The 19,092-nt window shown below is 39.5% G+C and overlaps 1 protein-coding gene across 17 annotated transcripts in view; it reads right to left on the reverse strand.

The window, feature by feature from the left end:
* MAP4 (microtubule associated protein 4) overlaps positions 1–19,092 on the reverse strand; it is a 167,064-nt gene that overhangs the window by 74,773 nt on the left and 73,199 nt on the right. For all 17 annotated transcript variants that reach the window (XM_089919181.1, XM_089919182.1, XM_089919188.1 and 14 more), the window contains one exon: positions 17,413–17,481. In XM_089919181.1, coding sequence (XP_089775307.1) covers positions 17,413–17,481 — 69 coding nt within the window. The remainder of the gene's footprint in view (positions 1–17,412; positions 17,482–19,092) is intronic.

Consider the following 19,092-nt stretch of genomic DNA (forward strand, 5'->3'; position numbering starts at 1 on the left):
GGACTAGACATGTATTCTGGATATAGATTTGCCTTCTCTGCCTACCTTGCTTCTGCCAGTGCTCATAAAATGCCTGATCCACCATCATAACATTCCACACAGCACTGCTTCCAATCAATAAAGTCATTTCACAACAAACTGAAAAAAAAAAATGGGCTCAAGCCCATGGAATTAACTGGTATTGTCACACCCCATCACCCAGGATGGCTGACCTAATTAAAAGATGGAATAATCACCTACTGAAGATTCAGTTACAGTTTCAGCTGGGAGACAACACCCTAAAAGAATGGGGTAATGCTTTGCATCAGAGACCCTAATAGGGTGCTGTCTCCCCAACAGCCATAATATGTGGGTCTGGGAATCAAGAGGAATGGTACGGGCTTCCCTGGTGGCACAGTGGATGAGAGTCCGCCTGCCAATGCAGGGGACGCGGGTTCGTGCCCCAGTCCGGGAGGCTCCCACACGCCGCGGAGCGGCTGGGCCCATGAGCCATGGCCGCTGAACCTGTGCGTCCGGAGCCTGTGCTCCGCAACGGGAGAGGCCACAACAGTGAGAGGCCCGCGTACCGCAAAAAAAAAAAAAAAAAAAAGAGGAATGGTACTATATCAAATAACCCACTCATGGAATTTTCACTTCAACTCCTGACAACTTTGAGTTCTGCTAGTTTGAAGGTCTTAGTCCCCAAGGAGGAAACAGACCTACCAGCATATATAACAGTTCAACCAAATTGGAAAATGAGACTCTGACATGGCCATTTGGGACTCCTTATTCCACTGAACCAACAGGCATAAAAAAGAGGGTTACTTTACTGGCTGGGATGATTGAGCCTCATTATCAAGGGAAAACTGGGTTGCTGCAACACAATAAAAGCAAGGAAGACTATGTCTGGAACCCAAGGGATTCTCTGAGGTACCTCTTAATACTTCCATGCCAATAATAAAGGGTCATGGAAAACTAGGGCAACTAAAAAAAGGGCCAGACTACTGAAGAAATGAAAATTTGAAATTCTGGATCGTTTCACCAGGTAAAGAATTTCTACCAGCTGAGGTTCTGGCTGAGGGCAAGGGAAACATAAAATGGGTAGCTGAAGAAAGAACTCACAGATATCAATTCTGGTCTCGTGACTAATTACAGAAATGAGAACTCTGATGGCTTTGTATATTTTATCTTTGTTATATTCTGTTTATTTGTACATTCTAATCATTTTCTTCCTTCTTCCATTATAAGTTGTCAAAGGTTAACTTTACAATCAGTCTCTTGACAAAAGAATATTCGGTGGAACTGTGATTTGAGGAGTGATTAATATATCCAGCAATGAATACCATGACTACAGGTACTGAACATCTCATTTTGGGGAAAGGACGAAAGCTGCTTCATCATATGAGAGACAGCTATATCTTGTTAGGTGCAAACAAAAGAGTTGTTCTGCTGATATGTGAAAGCTCAAATATATGTAGACAAGTACATATGGATGCTAAGCAGCCAAAGGGGTAGATTGTGCCAGTTATCAATTTATTGATTCTCAGCTCCAAATTGCCTGTTCACTGCCCTGCTTGTGATAATGGAGATGGACCCTGTAAACGTTTCTCCTTTGCCAGTTGGCATGATACTAAGGTTACAAGAAGGTGATGGAGGCAGGGGCTTCTCTTCCTGCTTCCAGGGTGCTTTTCCATTTTCTTGCTCCTGTGGTGCTCTGCTGGTATGCAGAACACCCAATGGTACTCATCCCAACATGTTTTAGTGGGCACTCCTGTGAGCATCTTCTCAGGCAAGTTCTGCCAGTGCCCCAAGCTGGCTTCCTGGTGATTCAGCAGCACCTCCATGTACAGTTTCCTGTTTTCCAACCTTGGTCTACATCTCCTCAGCAAACATCCAGTGAAGATATCCAAGAAAAGAAACTGGCTTTGGAGGAGGAGGGTATTCTTCCAAATTTTTCTTTCCTTTGTACTCTACCTCAGTCCTGGGGTAGTAACTGTTCCCCTATATCTGCCATTCTTGTATTCTTTAGAGTTCTCTCTACCCCTCAGTAGTTAATTCCCTGTTCAAACTACTGTGTGGTTTCTGTCTCCTGACTAGGCCCTGATTGATACAGATATTGAGAATTAAATCAGCGAGATGGCTAAAAGAGTAAAAAGTTCTCATCACAAGGAAAAAAAAACTTTGTAACTAAGTGTGGTGATGGATATTAGCTAGACTTTTTGTGGTGATCATTTCACAACATGTACAAATACCAAATCATTATGTTGTACACCTGAAACTAATAGTGTTTTATGTCAATTATACCTCAATAAAAAATAAATAGGGCTTCCCTGGTGGCACAGTGGTTGAGAGTCCGCCTGCCGATGCAGGGGACACGGGTTCGTGCCTGGGTCCGGGAAGATCCCACATGCCGTGGAGCGGCTGGGCCCGTGAGCCATGGCCGCTGAGCCTGCGTGTCCGGAGCCTGTGCTCTGCAACGGGAGAGGCCACAACAGTGAGAGGCCCGCGTACCGCAAAAAAAAATAAAATTAAATTAAATAAATAAATAAATAAATACCAACCCGTGAGATGGCTTAAATCCGAGCGACGTTTAATGCAAAGAAAATAAATCATAAGGCACATGCTAAGCTCTAGTTAAAAGGCTATTGTGTGCATGAGAGAACACACTGCATCTTTGCTGCTCACGACCAACAACTACAGCAGCTGCAACAGCAGACTAGCTCTTTACTTTACACGGAAAAGCAAAGACCAGAAATATTAACTTTTACTAAACAGAGAGCAGAACTCTTCAGTGAAGATCTCTAAGCAGTCAAATGTCAATACTTAAATTTGTAATTTACACATCTTTGCATCTTCTCAGCTCATTTCAAGTTGTTGTAATCCCCATTGGAGGATCAGCTGTCCCAGGTTTTTGCAGTAACAAAGTCCTAAATTAATTTTCTCACAAGAAACAAAACAAAGGCTCTTCCTTCAGTTTGCCTGGAGTCCTTTTAAAGTTTCGCCTTCAATTCTGTCCTCTAGAAACAGAGAATCTCCAAAGACAAAGGACACCAAATGCGCTCTAGTTACATCCAGTTAAAATACTGTTATACACTCATTTAAATAGGAAAAGGGGCTGATGGCCAAAGAATGATTTACTGGCAGAACTATTCACTAGGTTGAACCTGTAAGAACTTTCTATGTGGACATTAATCATTATCCCAATATCATTTTACATTTATTAACCCCTTCAACCAGGTTACAAAGCACTGAAAATATTTTCTGTCCCTTAACACAAACAATTCTTTTATTACTAGCTCTCATTTTATAGAGGAAGAACTTTGGGCTTAAAGAGGGCAAATAACTTGCCTAAGAGACCAAAGCTAGCAGGTGGTAGATCTAGGCCTGCTCTTTACACAGTTTTCTTAAATTTAAACAAACCACTAAGGGGATTTACTTCCAGAAAGACATGTACCAATAACCTGTCAAAAATTATTGCAATTATATCTGACCTTGCTCTTAACGTTCTTTGCCTACATGAGGCCTGAAACAAACAGAAAGAACCAGCTACTCAGAGAAAAATGCTGGTGAAGAGAAAGGAAGAAAACATAATCAAACTGCTTAGGCAACTTCACAATACACAAAAATTTAAGCTAGATAATCTGTTTATACAGAAGACAGCAAGGTGGCCCACTCCTCCTCAACGTTAAACGAAACAGCTGTTACGGTCTTGGACAGAAGTTTGTAATTTTCTCAATAGCACAGAAAGATCATAGCGCAAGTCTTTATTACTCTAATGTTGTTCTTGTTTTTTTTTTTTACCTCAGTGACAATGTTATAGCCATGAAAATGTATTAGGTAAAGAGGGATATGGAAAACCATAATAGACTTAACATTGTCAGGGATACGAGAGTAACATCAGAGCAAATGGGCAGAATGGCACATGCTCAGGCTTTGCCACGGGAGAGGGGAAAGGATATGTCTGTTTCAGGGATGAATGTAAAATTCCCTGCCATGTCTCTTAAATGCTACAGAAGCACAGCAAGGGATCTATGGGCCAAAGTCTTTTTTTTTTTTTTAATAAATTTATTTATTTGTTTTATTTTTGGCTGCATTGGGTCTTTGTTGCTGTGCGCGGGCTTTCTCTAGTTGTGGTGAGAGGGGGCTAGTCTTCGTTGCAGTGTGCAGGCTTCTCATTGTGGAGGCTTCTCTTGTTGCAGAGCACAGGCTCTAGGCACATGGGCTTCAGTAGTTGTGGCACACAGGCTCAGAAGTTGTGGCTCGCGGGCTCTAGAGCACAAGCTCAGTAGTTGTGGCGTACGGGCTTAGTTGCTCCACGGCATGTGGGATCTTCCCGGACCAGGGCTCGAACCCGTGTCCCCTGCATTGGCAGGTGGATTCTCAACCACTGAGCCACCAGGGAAGCCCTGGGCCAAAGTCTTGGTATGCTTTAGAATGACCCAGAAATCCCCTCCTTCACTGCTAGAGGGGCTCTGCCGTGGCTCCTCCCCCAGAGCTCCCCTCTCTGCTCCCATCAGTGCCTCCTCCCAGCCTTTCGCCTACCTAACTTCCATCTTAGGAGACATAACACTGCCAGTTTAGAACAGCCTCCTTCCTTAGAACCACATTTCTTTCCTCCGCCTTTTTTTTTTTCAAAACACATTCAACAAGATTATTCATTCAATAGCTACTGTGCACCTACTCTATGCCAGACACTGGTCTAGGTGCTGGGCCACAGCAGTGACCAAAACAAAAGCCCCACCTTCTCATAACATTTATCTTCTAGTGGGGAAAGTCAGACAATAAACAAGATAATTAATGTGTACAAATAACCAAGCGACAGGTGCCATGGAGAAAAATTAAAGCAGAGAAGTAGGAGAGAAAATTGGAAGGGGTACAATTTTAGGTAAGATAGAAAAGACCTCGCTGAGAAGGTGGAGAGCGAACTACGAGTATATATGAGGGAAGAGTATTCCAGACAGAGAAAACAGCTAGTGCTCAGAGCCCAAGGCAGGGGCCCACCTGGCTTGTCCAGGAACAGTGGTGAGAACACCAGTGAAGCAAAGTTAGCAAAGGGGAAAATCAGGAGATGTGGTCAGAGAGGTGACAGGGGTATCATATGGCCTTATGTATCTGGTAAGGACTTTGGCTTTTACTCTGAAATAAGAAACTACTGGAAGACTCTGAGCAAAAGAATAACATGATCTATGTGCAGGACCACTCTGGGTGCTTTTGAGAATATACTATAAGGAGCAAATGAATGCAAGGAGGGAGACTAATTTGGCAGTTTACTGCAATAGTCACAGTGAGAGCTGGTGGCTCAAATCAGAGAAGAGCAGGGGGTTGGTGAGGAGTGGTCAGGTTCCAGATCTATTTTTCTGACAAAATAGATGTGGGATGCAAGAGAAAGAAAGGATAGGGGAAGACAAACATTTAGCCTGAGCAACTAGAAGAACATTCTATTTCTATTTAATGAGCTGGAGAAGGTTTTAGTTTTTTTGTTTGTCTTAGTTGCAGGGGTGGGATCAGAAGTACAGTTTAGGACACCTCAAATTTGAGATGTCAACTCTACGTCTAAATGGAGGTTTCAAGCTCTAATTTCAAATTTTCTTAGTTCTCATCCAACCTCCTCATGGAATTTAGCTAATATTACATATGTTCTTACAAAATGTTCCTTTAAACTCTGGTTAGCATTTAAATAATGCTTATAAATTTGTGCATTTCTCTCTGCAACTGGAAAAATTAGAACACACCCACAAGGCAGCTAACATATAAAGCAACATTAATTCTAAAGAGGTCTGTACGTACACGATGGTTAATTTGAAAGTCACCTTTTTAAATTTTTATTTTATTTTTATTTTTTTAAATATTTATTTATTTTTGGCTGTGTTGGGTCTTCGTTGCTGCGGGCTTTCTCTAGTTGCGGCGAGTGGGGGCTACTCTTCGTTGCGGTATGTGGGCTTCTCATTGCAGTGGCTTCTCTCACTGTGGAGCACGGGCTCTAGGCGCGCAGGCTTCAGTAGTTGCGGCACGCGGGCTCAGTAGCTGTGGCTCATGGGCTCTGTAGCTGCGGCTCACGGGCTCTAGAGCACAGGCTCAGTATTTGTGGCAGACGAGCTTAGTTGCTCCGCAGCATGTGGGATCTTCCCGGACCAGGGATCGAACCCATGTCCCCTGCATTGGCAGGCGGATTCTCAACCACTGTGCCACCGGGTAAGCCCACCTTTTTTTATTTTAAATGAGCTAGCTTTATTTATTTATGTTTACCATTTTAAACGTGCAGTTCAGTGGCATTAGATACATTCACACTGTTAGGCAAACATCGCGGCCATCCATCTCCAGAACTTTTTTTCATCTTGCAAAGCTGAAACTCTGTACCCACTGAAAAATAACTTCCCATCCCCCCCCCAATTCCTGTCAACCACCATTATACTTTCTGTCTCTATGAATTTGATTACTTATATGCAGTACCTCATATAAATGGAATCATATAAGTGGCATCAGCATTTGTCCTTTTGTGACTGGCTTATTTCACTTAGCATAATGTCTTCAAGGCTCATCCAGGTTGGAGCACATGTTGGAATTTCCTTCCTTTTTAAGGCTGAATAACACTCCATTGTATGTATATATAACTTAGGTTGCTTCCACCTTTTCACTATTGTGAATAATGCTGTTATAAACAAGGTTGTACAAAGTCCCTGCTTTCATTTGGGTACATATCCAAAAGTGGGACTGCTGGATCATACAGTAATTCTATTTTTGATTTTTTGAGGACCTCCCATACTGTTTCCTATAATGGTTGCACCATTTTACATTCCTACCAGCGGTGCGCAAGAGTTCCAATTTTTCCACATCCTCACCAATACTTGTTATTTTCTGTTTGTTTGCTTTAAAATAATAGCCTAGATCCTAATGGGTGTGAAGTAGTATCTCATTGTGCTTTTGATTTGCATTTTCCTAATGATTAGTGATGTTAAGCATCTTTTCATGTGCTTATTGGCTTATATATCTTCTTTGGAGAAGTATCTATTGAAGTCCCTTGCTCTTTTTTAATCAAGTTGTTTGTTTTCATGTGGTTGAAATGTAGGAGTGCTTTATATATTCTGGATATTAACCCCTTGTCAGATGCATGTTTTGCAAATATCTTTTCCCATTCCATGAGTTGCCTTTTTACTCTATTGATAGTGTCTTTTTTTTTTTGCGGTACACAGGCCTCTCACTGCTGTGGCCTCTCCCGCCGCGGAGCACAGGCTCCGGACGCGCAGGCCCAGCGGCCATAGCCCATGGGCCCAGCCGCTCTGCAGCATGTGGGATCCTCCCGGACCGGGACATGAGCCCGTGTCCCCCGCATCGGCAGGCGGACTCCCAACCACTGCGCCACCAAGGAAGCCTGATAGTGTCTTTTGATGAACAAAAGTTTTTAACTTTGGTGGAGTCCAATTTATCTATTTTTACTTTTGTTGCCTGTGCTTTTGGTGTCACATTCAACAAATCACTGCCGAATCTAATTTCATGAAGATTTTGCCCTATGTTGTCTTCTAAGAGTTTTACAGTTTTAGCTCTTACATTTAGGTCCTTGATCCATTTTGAGTTAATTTTTGTATATGGTGTAAAGTAAGGATCCACCTTCATCCCAACACCAAGACTATCTTTTCCCCACTGGACGGTCTTAGCACCTTTGTCTAAAATCATTTGGCCATATATACAAGGGTTTATTTCTGGGCTCCCTGTTCTATTCCTTAGTCTATATGTCTGTCTTTATGCCAGTATCACCACTGTCTTACTTACTGTACCATTTTGTAAATTCTGAAATCAGGAAGACTGAGAGCTCTAACTTTATCTTTTTCAAGATTGCTTTGACTATTCGGGATCCTTTGAGATTCCATATGAGTTTTAGGACAGATTTTTCTATTTCTACAAAAAAAAGGTAGTTGATATTTTAAGGGAAAAAATCCTTTGAAAAAGCACTTTTTTTCTTTTCCATAATGGTTCATTATAGGATATTGAATATAGTTCCCTGTGCTATACAGTAGGACCTTGTTGTTAATCCATTCTATATATAATAGTTTGCATCTGCTAATCCCAAACTCCCAATCCATCCCTTCCCCCGCCCCCCCCTTGACAACCATAGTCTGTTCTCTATGTCTGTGAGTCTGTTTCTGTTTCATAGGTAAGTTCATTTGTGTGATATTTTAGATTCCACATATAAATGAGATCATATGGTATTTGTCTTTCTCTTTCTGACTTACTTCACTTACTATGATCATCCCTAGGTCCATCCATGTTGCTGCAAATGGCATGATTTCATTCTTTTTTATGGCTCAGTAATATTCCATTGTATATATGTACCACATCTTTATCCATTCATCTGTCAATGGACATTTAGGTTGTTTCCATGTCTTGGCTATTGTAAACAGTGCTGCTATAAACACAGGGGTGCATGTATCTTTTTGAATTACAGTTTTGTCTGGATACATGCCCAGAAGTGGGACTGCTGGATCATATGGCAACTCTATTTTTAGTATTTTAAGGAATCTCCATACTGTTTTCCATCGAGGCTGCAGCAACTTACATTCCCACCAACAGTGTAGAAGGTTCCCTTTTCCCTCATACCCTCCCTCTCCAGCATTTGTTATTTTTTTGAGTTTTCAACAATGGCCATTCTGACCAATGGGAGGTGGTAACCTCACTGTAGTTTTGATTTGTGATAATTAGCAATGATGAGCATCCTGAAAAAGCACTTTGAATCTTCTACCAGTGACTGATATTTCCCTCCTGTTGCTGGAAGCTCATAGTTGGAATAATCATTTGTATACATCCTCTTATCCACACCCCAGAATTTTTCACAAGGCATTAATCCTTGAACAATGTAAAAAGCATATAAAAATTAGTATTATTCAAATTTCTCCTTAAAACATTATGGTGGGAGCCCTAAAATATATGAAGCAAAAACTAACAAAATTGAGAAATAGATAATTCATCAATGATTGTTGGAGACTTCAATACACCACTTTTAATACTGGATAGAACAACTAGGAAGAATACCAACAAGAAACAGAAGACCTGAACAATATTATAAACCAAGCAGGCCTACCAGACATTTATAGAACACTCCACCCAACAACAGAAGAACATACATACACATGGAACATTCTCTAGGACAGACCATATGTTAGGCAATAAAACAAGCCTGAATATATTCAAAAGGATTGAAATTACACGAAGTATGTTCTCCAACCCCATGAAATGAAATTAGGAAATGACAACAGTAAGTAATTTGGGAAATTCATAAATATGTGGAAATTAACAACACCCTCCTAAATCAGCAATAGGTCAAAGAAATCACAAAGGATATTAGAAAATACTTTGAGACGAATGAAAGTGAAAACACAACACTTAGGAAAACCAAAACTTATGAGAGGCAGCTAAAGCACTGCTCAGAGGGAAATTTATACCTGTAAATACCTACAATAACAGGGAAGGAAAAAAAAAACTCAACTCAATAACATAACCTTCCACCTTAAAGAACTAGAAAAAGAAGAGCAAACCAAACCCAAAGCAAGCAGAAGGAAAGAAATAACACAGATTAGAGAGGAAATAAATGAAATAGAGAAATGAAATAAAAAAGAGAAAAACAGAGAAAACCAAAGTTGACTCTTTGAAAAGCTCATTGAAACTGACAAATCTTTAGCTAGACCAATCAAGAAAAGAGAAATGACTCAAATTACTCAATTCAGAAATAAAAGAGAAGACATCAACGCCAATGTTACAGAAATAAAAAGGTTTCTAAAGGAACACCAAGAACTATGGTTTGTTAACAAAATACATAACCTAATTGAAATGGACAAACATTCTAGAAAGACAGAAATTACTGAAACTGATTCATAAAGAAAACATTAGGATAGAAAATTCAAAAACTAAAATTGTGGTTAGTTACACAGTTTCTAACAATTAGGCTTGGAAATTAGTTCCATGATAGATGGAGTTGAGTCAAATTTCCCAGTATAGAACTCAAAGATCTCATATTCCATGATAAAGTACAGGCAGACAAATCTTTTGTTGAATTAATCTCTTGGTTAATTGGACACCACTTGTGCCCCCCCCCCGCCTCTCACCCTTTAAATCCCATCCAATAGGACTAAGCTCTCTTTGTCCACAGCAGTGACTAAGTTAGTAATACTTTACTGTATTGGTTTTTCATCTTTCCGTTTTCACTTTTTGCAGTCTCCCACTCTTGTTTCCTGAGATCACTTCTCAAAATAAACTACCTACATGCAAAACCCTTGCCTCAGCCTAGATTTTCTCCCAGAAAATAGTGCCTAAGAAAGGCTTTAAATAGGCCTTCAAACTTCTGTTCCTTCCGACTACCTTTCTGATGATTAGTTAGCACTTAAGAAGATCCACTGAGACATGACAATGTGGTAGAAAGAGCACAGCACTTCTTCCCAGACTGGGTACAGCCTGGAGCTCTCTTATTAACCAAAGTTCAACCTCTTCAAATGAAAAATGGATACTGTTATCCATTCAAAAGCACTTTACAAACTCTAATGTGTTATACAAATGACAGTTACCCTTATTACTAATGAGATGTATCAGGCAGGAGAATCTGTTCATGTCTAGATTCATGTAAAAATACAAGATCAACTTATAGTAGCTGTGTGTGAATGTTCTATGAGTAAAAATCTTCTGGTCTCCGATAAGAGTGTGGCTCTATCTACAATGCTTTAGTTTTTCTTAGAAAGGAGAATGTATTCGTATATTACTTACAGAATTACAAATAAAAAAAGAAAATATTCTGTATCAACAAATGCCTTTTGACATAGGGTAGAGTATCATTCCACAAAGAGAAGCAAATCATATAAACGAGGTTACAGTTTAAAAAGTATTTCAGAATTATGGACTCACTCAAAGCTCAGGAAGAAGCTATTTTGTTTCATTAAACACAAAACTCCAACAGAAATAGAAATCGAATGGCTCACAGTATAATTAAATGCTTTGCTTAGATGAAGATTCTTAAGCTCAGTCCCTGAGCTGGTTTCAAGGGAGTCCTAAACGCCCTATAAGTAAATATAACATGTGTGTTAATGGGTACATGTGGATTTTTCTGAGAAGTTTTATATTTTTACCAGAAAACAATAAACCAAAAAAAAAAACTTTAAGAAACATTAGATGTTGGTATTTTACTGGTGTGTTTCCAAAATGCAACGCATATCTGAAAAAAGAAAGGAAAAAAAAACTAAAGCTTTGTTTTCAGGATTTGAGGAGGGGCAGGGGGAATGGCTGCCTTGCTGTGTCTACATCTAGGAACACAGTGTGCAGCTTTATGTTCAGGCTTCATTTACGAGCTATAATGCCAGCATATGGGTTGGTTACAATAGCTGTTCAGAAACTCTAACATTACAGATTTTTCTGTTAAGATTTCACATTTTTGATGACAAATTTTGTCTAATACAAAACCCTTTGCATTCCATCTGATGATACAAGTGACAGGGATGAAACACCTAGGATACGTTCTGTGTCATGACATTCTAACAAAGCAGTTTTACTGTTTCACTGCTGTTCTGACCTGAAGGAATGATAACACATCCCATTCAGAAGAGTTATCACAATAAAAAGCCATCGACTCTGATCACAATGGAAACCACTAGTAACACTGCCATTTGTGGAGACTTAGTATACTGCATCTAGCCCCAGTGTAAATAACACTAATTTGGCTCCATGGCAGCAGAGATGTTTATTTGTGGTTAAGTCTTGTTAAGACTTCACTGTAATGAAAACAGCATCAAAATAAAATGGAGGATAATCCAGTTTTACGCATGACTTAGAAATAAAACTAACACTCTGTTCCTGCCCCACCAGTCCTGTGTCTTTGTCCAGAACCCTCTCTAGTCTCCCAGCCCCACCATATTACCAGGCCAACAAGAAGGAAGAATCCACCTGAAGCCGGTTTCATTTCACTTTCATCAAAATGAATACACTAATAAAACCCAACAGTTGTTCCCATCACCAAAAGTTTAATCCTAGGGTACCTATAAGGTTAGTCAAGATTGAGAATTATTCTTTACAGTACTTAAATTATTGTGCTTCAAACCTAAGAATAGATTATTGAGCTCTCTTAATGCAAAGAAACCTAAGAACATTAAATTGAGCTTTCTTAATAAAAAGAAATGTTTGCCAAGCTAGAAAAGTTCTTTATGCCATGCAAATTACCTTAGGTATTCAGTCTTTTCAACATCTTAATTCAGTCAACATACTGCGTTTGCAAATCTATCAACTGTAAAGACACACTAACCCACAATGACTAGGAAATTGGGCATTCCATTGAATTCTTCCCAGATACAGCCTACTAGATTATCAAACAATAAGGTTACAAAATTAAAATGTTATTGAATGTAACACGTTTTATATATTAATTCAAAAGGCATTTTAGGAAGACTATGAATGTGAATTTTAACTGGACTAAACAAAAGTGTAGTGTTAGAAAGTATCTAACAGTAATTGATACGCCATGGAAACTGTCTTTTGGAATGACTTCTTATTGGAATAACTTCTTATTGCTACTCTGCCAACTGTCTTTCTCATCAGATGCTATAAAATATCAAATAGTCATTTGGGCTTCTTAACTCTTACAGATTCCAGATAAAAGGGAGCTCACTCTGATAATCCAAAATGACAACGTAAGTGAAGGTGCCTGGCAAAAAGTAAAAAGTCCATATAATTATGGAATTACTATGAATCAGATTAGAAGCTTTGTTAGACCAAGAGCGCATGTCTCAAGGGCCTTTATTTACAAAACTCATGTTTTGGCCACGTTATACTTCAATAATTAAGACCCCAACCAAAATCCAGTCCATACGGTGTTGGTGTAAGATGTTTATTAGTGTAATTTATTTAGCACAATGATCACATTAAAATGTCCCAATATACAAAACGGTTGAAATCTAAAGTCACAAAAAATACAAACTTAGGTGAGTGAATAAAGTTATAAAAATACTATTTAAAAACAAAGTTCTACATCTTCAACATTGGGCCAAAGAAGGAAAAAAAAGAGAGAGAGAGAGAGAAAGAGAGAGATTGCATATAAGAAACAACACATTTCAATAGAGCAACCCTGATCGGTCTTGGCTGCCTCACCAGTGAGATCCTGGGCCACTGGGTGTGACCATGATGGCAATACAGCATTTCATTGCAGGACTGGCTACTTCATATGAAGCTATATGTGAAACGTTACATTTATTTCCTTCAAAATGAAACATCCAAGTGAAACAGAGCTAACAATATACACTAAATTTTAGCTGGCTGATAGTAGAAATTTTCAACAATTCCATAAATTCAAAAAGAAACATATTTGGAAAAAAACAAATTTCAAAGAGAAATAAACATGACAAAATGGAAATTAAAGTGGAATAAATCAATGTCAATAATGAAGTGTGAGTGTATGTTTCTGACCACAGCTATACCACAGGGGTCACACCCAGGCTTTTCTACCCACCTGTCACCTAGACAAACTGCAGAGATTAGTTAGAAGTGATAGAAGGATGTCAAGCATGATTTTTTAAAGTTAGCACTAACAGTTGTGAAAAGTTCCTTAGCTAGAAAAAAAAAAGGCACAAAAAAAAAATGAAACAACTACATACCAAATGAAAAGAGCTATGTTTTATTTGATGGTGTGCTCTCCTATGGTATTTTTCATATTTTTCTCCTTTGCTAAGAGTTTTCATATTTACCAACTGCTTAGAATGTTAGCATAAGCACTTCCCTCTAAAATATACCTCCCTTAGTGTCTTCTCTCCAGAACCCACAGAAGGAATTCCTGGCAGACGAACAAACCACAGGACCACAGGAGGGAACGCTTCCTAAATTCCAGAAGTCATTGCAGGGTCTTGGTTTAAACTTTCATAATATTCTAACTTTCCCATCCCCAAAGTAGTTTTGTATCAGGGGATCTAAAAGAATGTACATCTCAAATCTTCCTCAGAACACGGTGCCAAATATTTAATCTGAAATAATCAGTAGCTTAGTGATTATACAAACCTGCATAGTCAGTAAGAGGATAGAAAATTTTAAAGAGTATCTCACATTCCAGATCTTAAACCAGAACTCCTCTACAATTTCAAAACATGGCCCATGTTTTATATTCTATTTCTAAAAATCTGATCAAAGCTTATCATTTGAAAAGTTCCACAGTATTTGTCCCAGATGGTTTCAGATTTTTTTAGCTTTTAGTTTGGGAAAATGAGGAATGAGAAAAAGAAAGTCCTACTGGGACAATCCTCAGAATGTGTGAAAGTAAATCCTAAGGTTCATGGTAAAGAACTTGACACACAGGTTATTTATATGTGACCCACCAATCCCACCTCAGGCTGCACAAAGGCACCTCCACAGTTCATAGGGAGGTTAACACTGAACAGAGCTGGAGTCCAGTCAGAAAATCATTTCATTAGAAACCTAATAATTGGTTGTAGCTCTTCGATGTGTTGCAATTTAACTTCATTCTCAGGTTGCTACAGAAAAAGTTATTTTCTATCTGTATCAACAGCCCAGTATTCTAACAATACAGGATTCCATTTTCCTTAGCTTCCCAATTATTATCTTGATAGTTCATGATCATGTTAAGAAATTTGGGATATGAAATTCCACACACAATAATAAGGCTGTCAAATTTTCAGGAGAATCTAAGCCTGGACAAATAGATCATAATTTCATAATAGAAACAATTTCAGCCCAACTTGCAAATAACAAAGGATGATTTCATTTCAGGAAATATTTTTCAAAGTTTAATCAGAACTACTCTAAATTAGAAAACTTTAAATTAAAATAGCTATTATTCAGATGTTAGTAAGGTAGAGAGAAACATAGGTAGCCTGAAAGATGAATCTACCCTAAAAGCGAGCTCACAGAGGGAGGGAGGAGGGAGAGAAGAAGGGAGGTTCACGGCAGTGCTGGTGGCCTCGATCCCTTTATGAAAGCACACCTTCTCATTTGCTGCTACATTACCCTGATCCAGGTTGAAGATCTGAAAACCAAATGAAAAAGGCCAACTAAAAATGTTCAAAGAAAAGAAAAATGTGAGACTGAATTAAATTAAAAAATGAGTTTTAAAAGAGAACAAGAAATAAAAGACATTAGATGACCTTCATAAAAATACTAAAATTAAAAAGAATTCATCTGGTACTTTGTGCTCACAAAGGGAAACGAGGTTCCATCAAGCCCTGCGGAGCACAAAAGGAAGCAGGTGGTTTGCTCAGGCATCGGCAGAAATGGGCCCCGAAGAACTACCCTCAGCTTCTTCTATATCGTGTCCAGGAAGGAAAGCAAAGCTCTGCAAAATGCTGAAGGTTTTACAAGTGTAACGGTGCTTAGGAAAGATCACTGGTCTGGTGTTGCAGCAGCCCCAGTGTTGAGAGACACGCTAGGCTTCTAGGAGGAGAAAAATAGAAAGAGAGGAAGAAGTAGGAAAGGGAAGGAAAGGGTGGAAAAGCACAGATCATTAGTAAACAGCAAGTTCAACATTGCAAGATGCTCATAAACCCTTTATACACTGTCAGCAGAGCGGGTCTGCTCTTAGGACTACAGATTAACACTCTGAAGGAAGCAGAAGTAGGAATTTCCAAAAGAGCACGGAGCTACATGCTCCAGTTAGTGATGGCCAAATTAGAACGATGTCACAACATGCTCTGAAAACATGCACTCTCGGCCCCCTCCCTACTCCTTTCCACCCCCAATGAAACATGCGTATTTTCAGTAAAGCACCTGCTTTAATATAGTCAAGAGGTCAGGTTGAGAACACAACATCTCCCCAGGTGTGCAAACTATATTTTACACAATGGTGGAGAGGTGTCCAAGAGCAGAAAGACCTGCTCTCATAATGGCACTGGGCAGTTCATAAATAGCTGGGCTCCTTTTTGCAGCCACAGAACTGAAGTCTTCAAACAGTAAGGGCCAGGCTGCATGTTCTTCCTGTTCTTTTTTCCTGCACAATTAAGCTGTGGCAGTGGGAAACAATTGCTACATAAAGTCTGAGTCTCCTCTGGTCAGACCTGACATCCTGCTGGAGAAGAAACCTACTCTAGTGTGGTAGTCATTTCCTTCCTGGATGAAAATGGCATTCATTCTTCCAAATGGCTAACCAAATCAATCCCTTCAAGCCTTTCCTTCCCCTAGCACTGCCTCCTCATTAAAGAAAGCTGAATTTATTCATTTTTTAAAAGTTTGTGTTCAAGCTTCTCCTTTAATCATGGGGATATTTCTACAAATATTTTCTTAAAACCAAAATTATATAGACCTTTGCTTTCAAAGCAGACACAGAAACAGTCAACACTACATACGAACTAAGATTATCAAAAAAACTTTCAGTTCACAAAACTGGAAGATAAATAAGGTCGCACTTCAGGTTATCTCTAGCTTTTGAAGAGGTCCTAATTAATGAGTTGCTAATAAGGATTTATTGTCACTGGGTAAAACTAACATTCACAACTAATAGAACCTAGTCATCAGTAAACCTAACATACAAAGATGTATACAACATTTCTAAAGGTCACAGAATAAAGAGTAAATCCTGGAATAACTGCTAGTGCTAACAGAACGCATTCTGGAAGCCTTAGAAACCAAGAAATCCTATGGTAGCTCAAGGAAAGGCTTCTCAAGGCTAAGGTATGCGTGCAAGAAGAGGAACACAGACATGGCTAGCACTTGCCTCCCTGCAGTAATGTGAAGCAAACGTTATGCCCAGTTAAAAGTCTTTTCAGTTGGGTCAACAGCGTCAGCCTGATTGTGCACTTAAGCTAATTAAGTTCAGTTATTTTTTAAAATTCAACATGGCTCTCATATCAGCTACCTAAACACAGATTTACATAGTACTGTACATCCCTATGGACCCTGCTACTGCTTCAAGAATTTTGCTCACTTCAAATACACTGGGGGAACCCACAGGAACTCAGTGCTAGCCCTGGTAATGGGCTAGGCATCAGAGACAGATTTCAAAAGTAACAGTTAAGGGAAAAATAAAGGAAAAACAGGCTGAGGGCACAACAGAAAGGAAAGAACTTTTAATTTCCAGCTCACAAGTTTCCTAACATTGAGCCATGGAAAGCAAACTGAGTACAGTATGCATTCAGGGATGAGACCTGCCCAAAGAACTGTAGCAGCCAAAGGACTCCATTATAACATTTTTTTTGGTCATTCTGCAGCAAAAGCATATTGTTAAGACTGATCCAGCTCCTATGTGGTACAACTACAAAAGATATTCAAGAAATATCAAATGAAATTCTCTCTTTCCATTGTTGGAAATGTTATGAGGCAGATGCCCTGGGTTTAAATACAACCACCAAGAACAAGAGTACCCTTAGAAATAATCCATATGCTTCCACTAACAATCCTCCTCAAAGGAGCTGATCAAGGTGTTTACCGTGACTGTTTCACCCACACATTTGGGGACTCCTGGGAATCACTTACCAGTGGCATCATTCCCTTCTATTCCGTGGTCACCGTTGGCAAGCACTGTTGCTTGAGAAGATGAAGTACCTGCAATGAGCACAAAGAATAATTACCCACTGTGACAGATAGAAAAATGAAAAACAGACGCAACTACTGTCTAACTAGTAGAATTTTTGCCACTCTTCATAGCATTAGCTTAAAGCAGATAAAATCTGTCCAAAATTTAAAGATCCAATAAAAGGAAATCCAGAAACACAGAACAGAACTGAGTCACTGATTTCTATGGCATCCAAACTCTGATAAGCACCACGACTACAGGAGAAGCTTTCCTAATAAGTCTAAGTCTTTCCTGCTCTGTACACTGTCAAAGGTTACTATTATACTCAATAAAACCATCATGAAGCACCATAGGTTTAGAACCTGTGATTCAAACCAAATGGTCCAAGGACACAGAGCCGTTTAAAACAACCCCCACGTGGGACTTCCCTGGTGGTCCAGTGGTAGAGAATCCACCTTCCAATGCAGGGGATGCGAGTTCAATCCCTGGTCGGGGAACCAGGATCCCACATGCCGCAGGACAACTAAGCCCACGCGCCACAACTAGAGAGCCCGTGAGCTCTGGAGCCTGAGTGCCACTAGAGAGAAGCCCGCGCGCTGCAACGAAAGATCCCGCATGCTGCAACACAGCCAAATAAATAAATATTAAAAAAAACAAACAACAACCACCCATGTAGACAGTCCAGGGCACCATCACTGCTCCTGTACATGAGGATTACCTGGAAGTCACCAGCAGCACTTCTGGAAGCAGTGGGCTTTTTTTTTTTTTAAAGCTATCCTTATAGATTATAGTTGTATCTTATTTCCTAATAACTAAGGATGTTGAGCAACTTTTCACTTGTTTACTTGCTATTCTTTTATTTTCTTTGGTGAATTGAACAGTCAAATTTTTTGGACTATTTTTTAAATTGGGTTGTGTATTTTCTTATTATTGAATTTTGAAGATTTTTTTTTTTTTTTTTTAGCGGTATGCGGGCCTCTCACTGTTGTGGCCTCTCCCGTTGCGGAGAACAGGCTCCGGACGCGCAGGCTCAGCAGCCATGGCTTACGGGCCCAGCCGCTCCGTAGTATGTGGGATCTTCCTGGACCGGGGCACGAACCCGTGTCCCCTGCATCGGCAGGCGGACTTTCAACCACTGCGCCACCAGGGAAGCCCTGAAGATTCTTTATTGTTCTGAATACCAATCCTTATCAGATGAGTTTTGCAAATATTTTCTCCCATAAATGTATTTTCCAAGAAAATACATTGAAGAAATGTATTTTTGTTTTCTTAACTGTCTTTTGAACAGCAAAAGCTTTCGATTTTGATAAAATCTAATTTATCATTTTTTCCTTCATGCTTCCATGCTTTTGGTGGGATATCTAAGAAATTTCTGCCTAACCCAAGGTCACAGGATTTTCTCCTATGTTTTCCTCTAGAAGTTTTATAGTTTTCATTTAGGTTTCCCATTGAGGTCTACGATACATTTGGAGTTAAATTTTTTACGTGGTATAAGATATGGGTCTATGTTCATATTTTTGTACATTGACATCTAATTGTTCCTTTACTCCACTGATTCCTTTGCACCTTTCTTGAAAATCAACTGACCATATTATGTGTAGGTCTGTTTCTGGACTCTCCTGTTCCACCAAACTATAAAT

The sequence above is a fragment of the Delphinapterus leucas genome, chromosome 10, assembly GCF_059928025.1.
Source record: "Delphinapterus leucas isolate spDelLeu-1000000601 "Yukka" chromosome 10, BTC_Dleu_Yukka2, whole genome shotgun sequence".
NCBI lineage: Eukaryota > Metazoa > Chordata > Mammalia > Artiodactyla > Monodontidae > Delphinapterus > Delphinapterus leucas.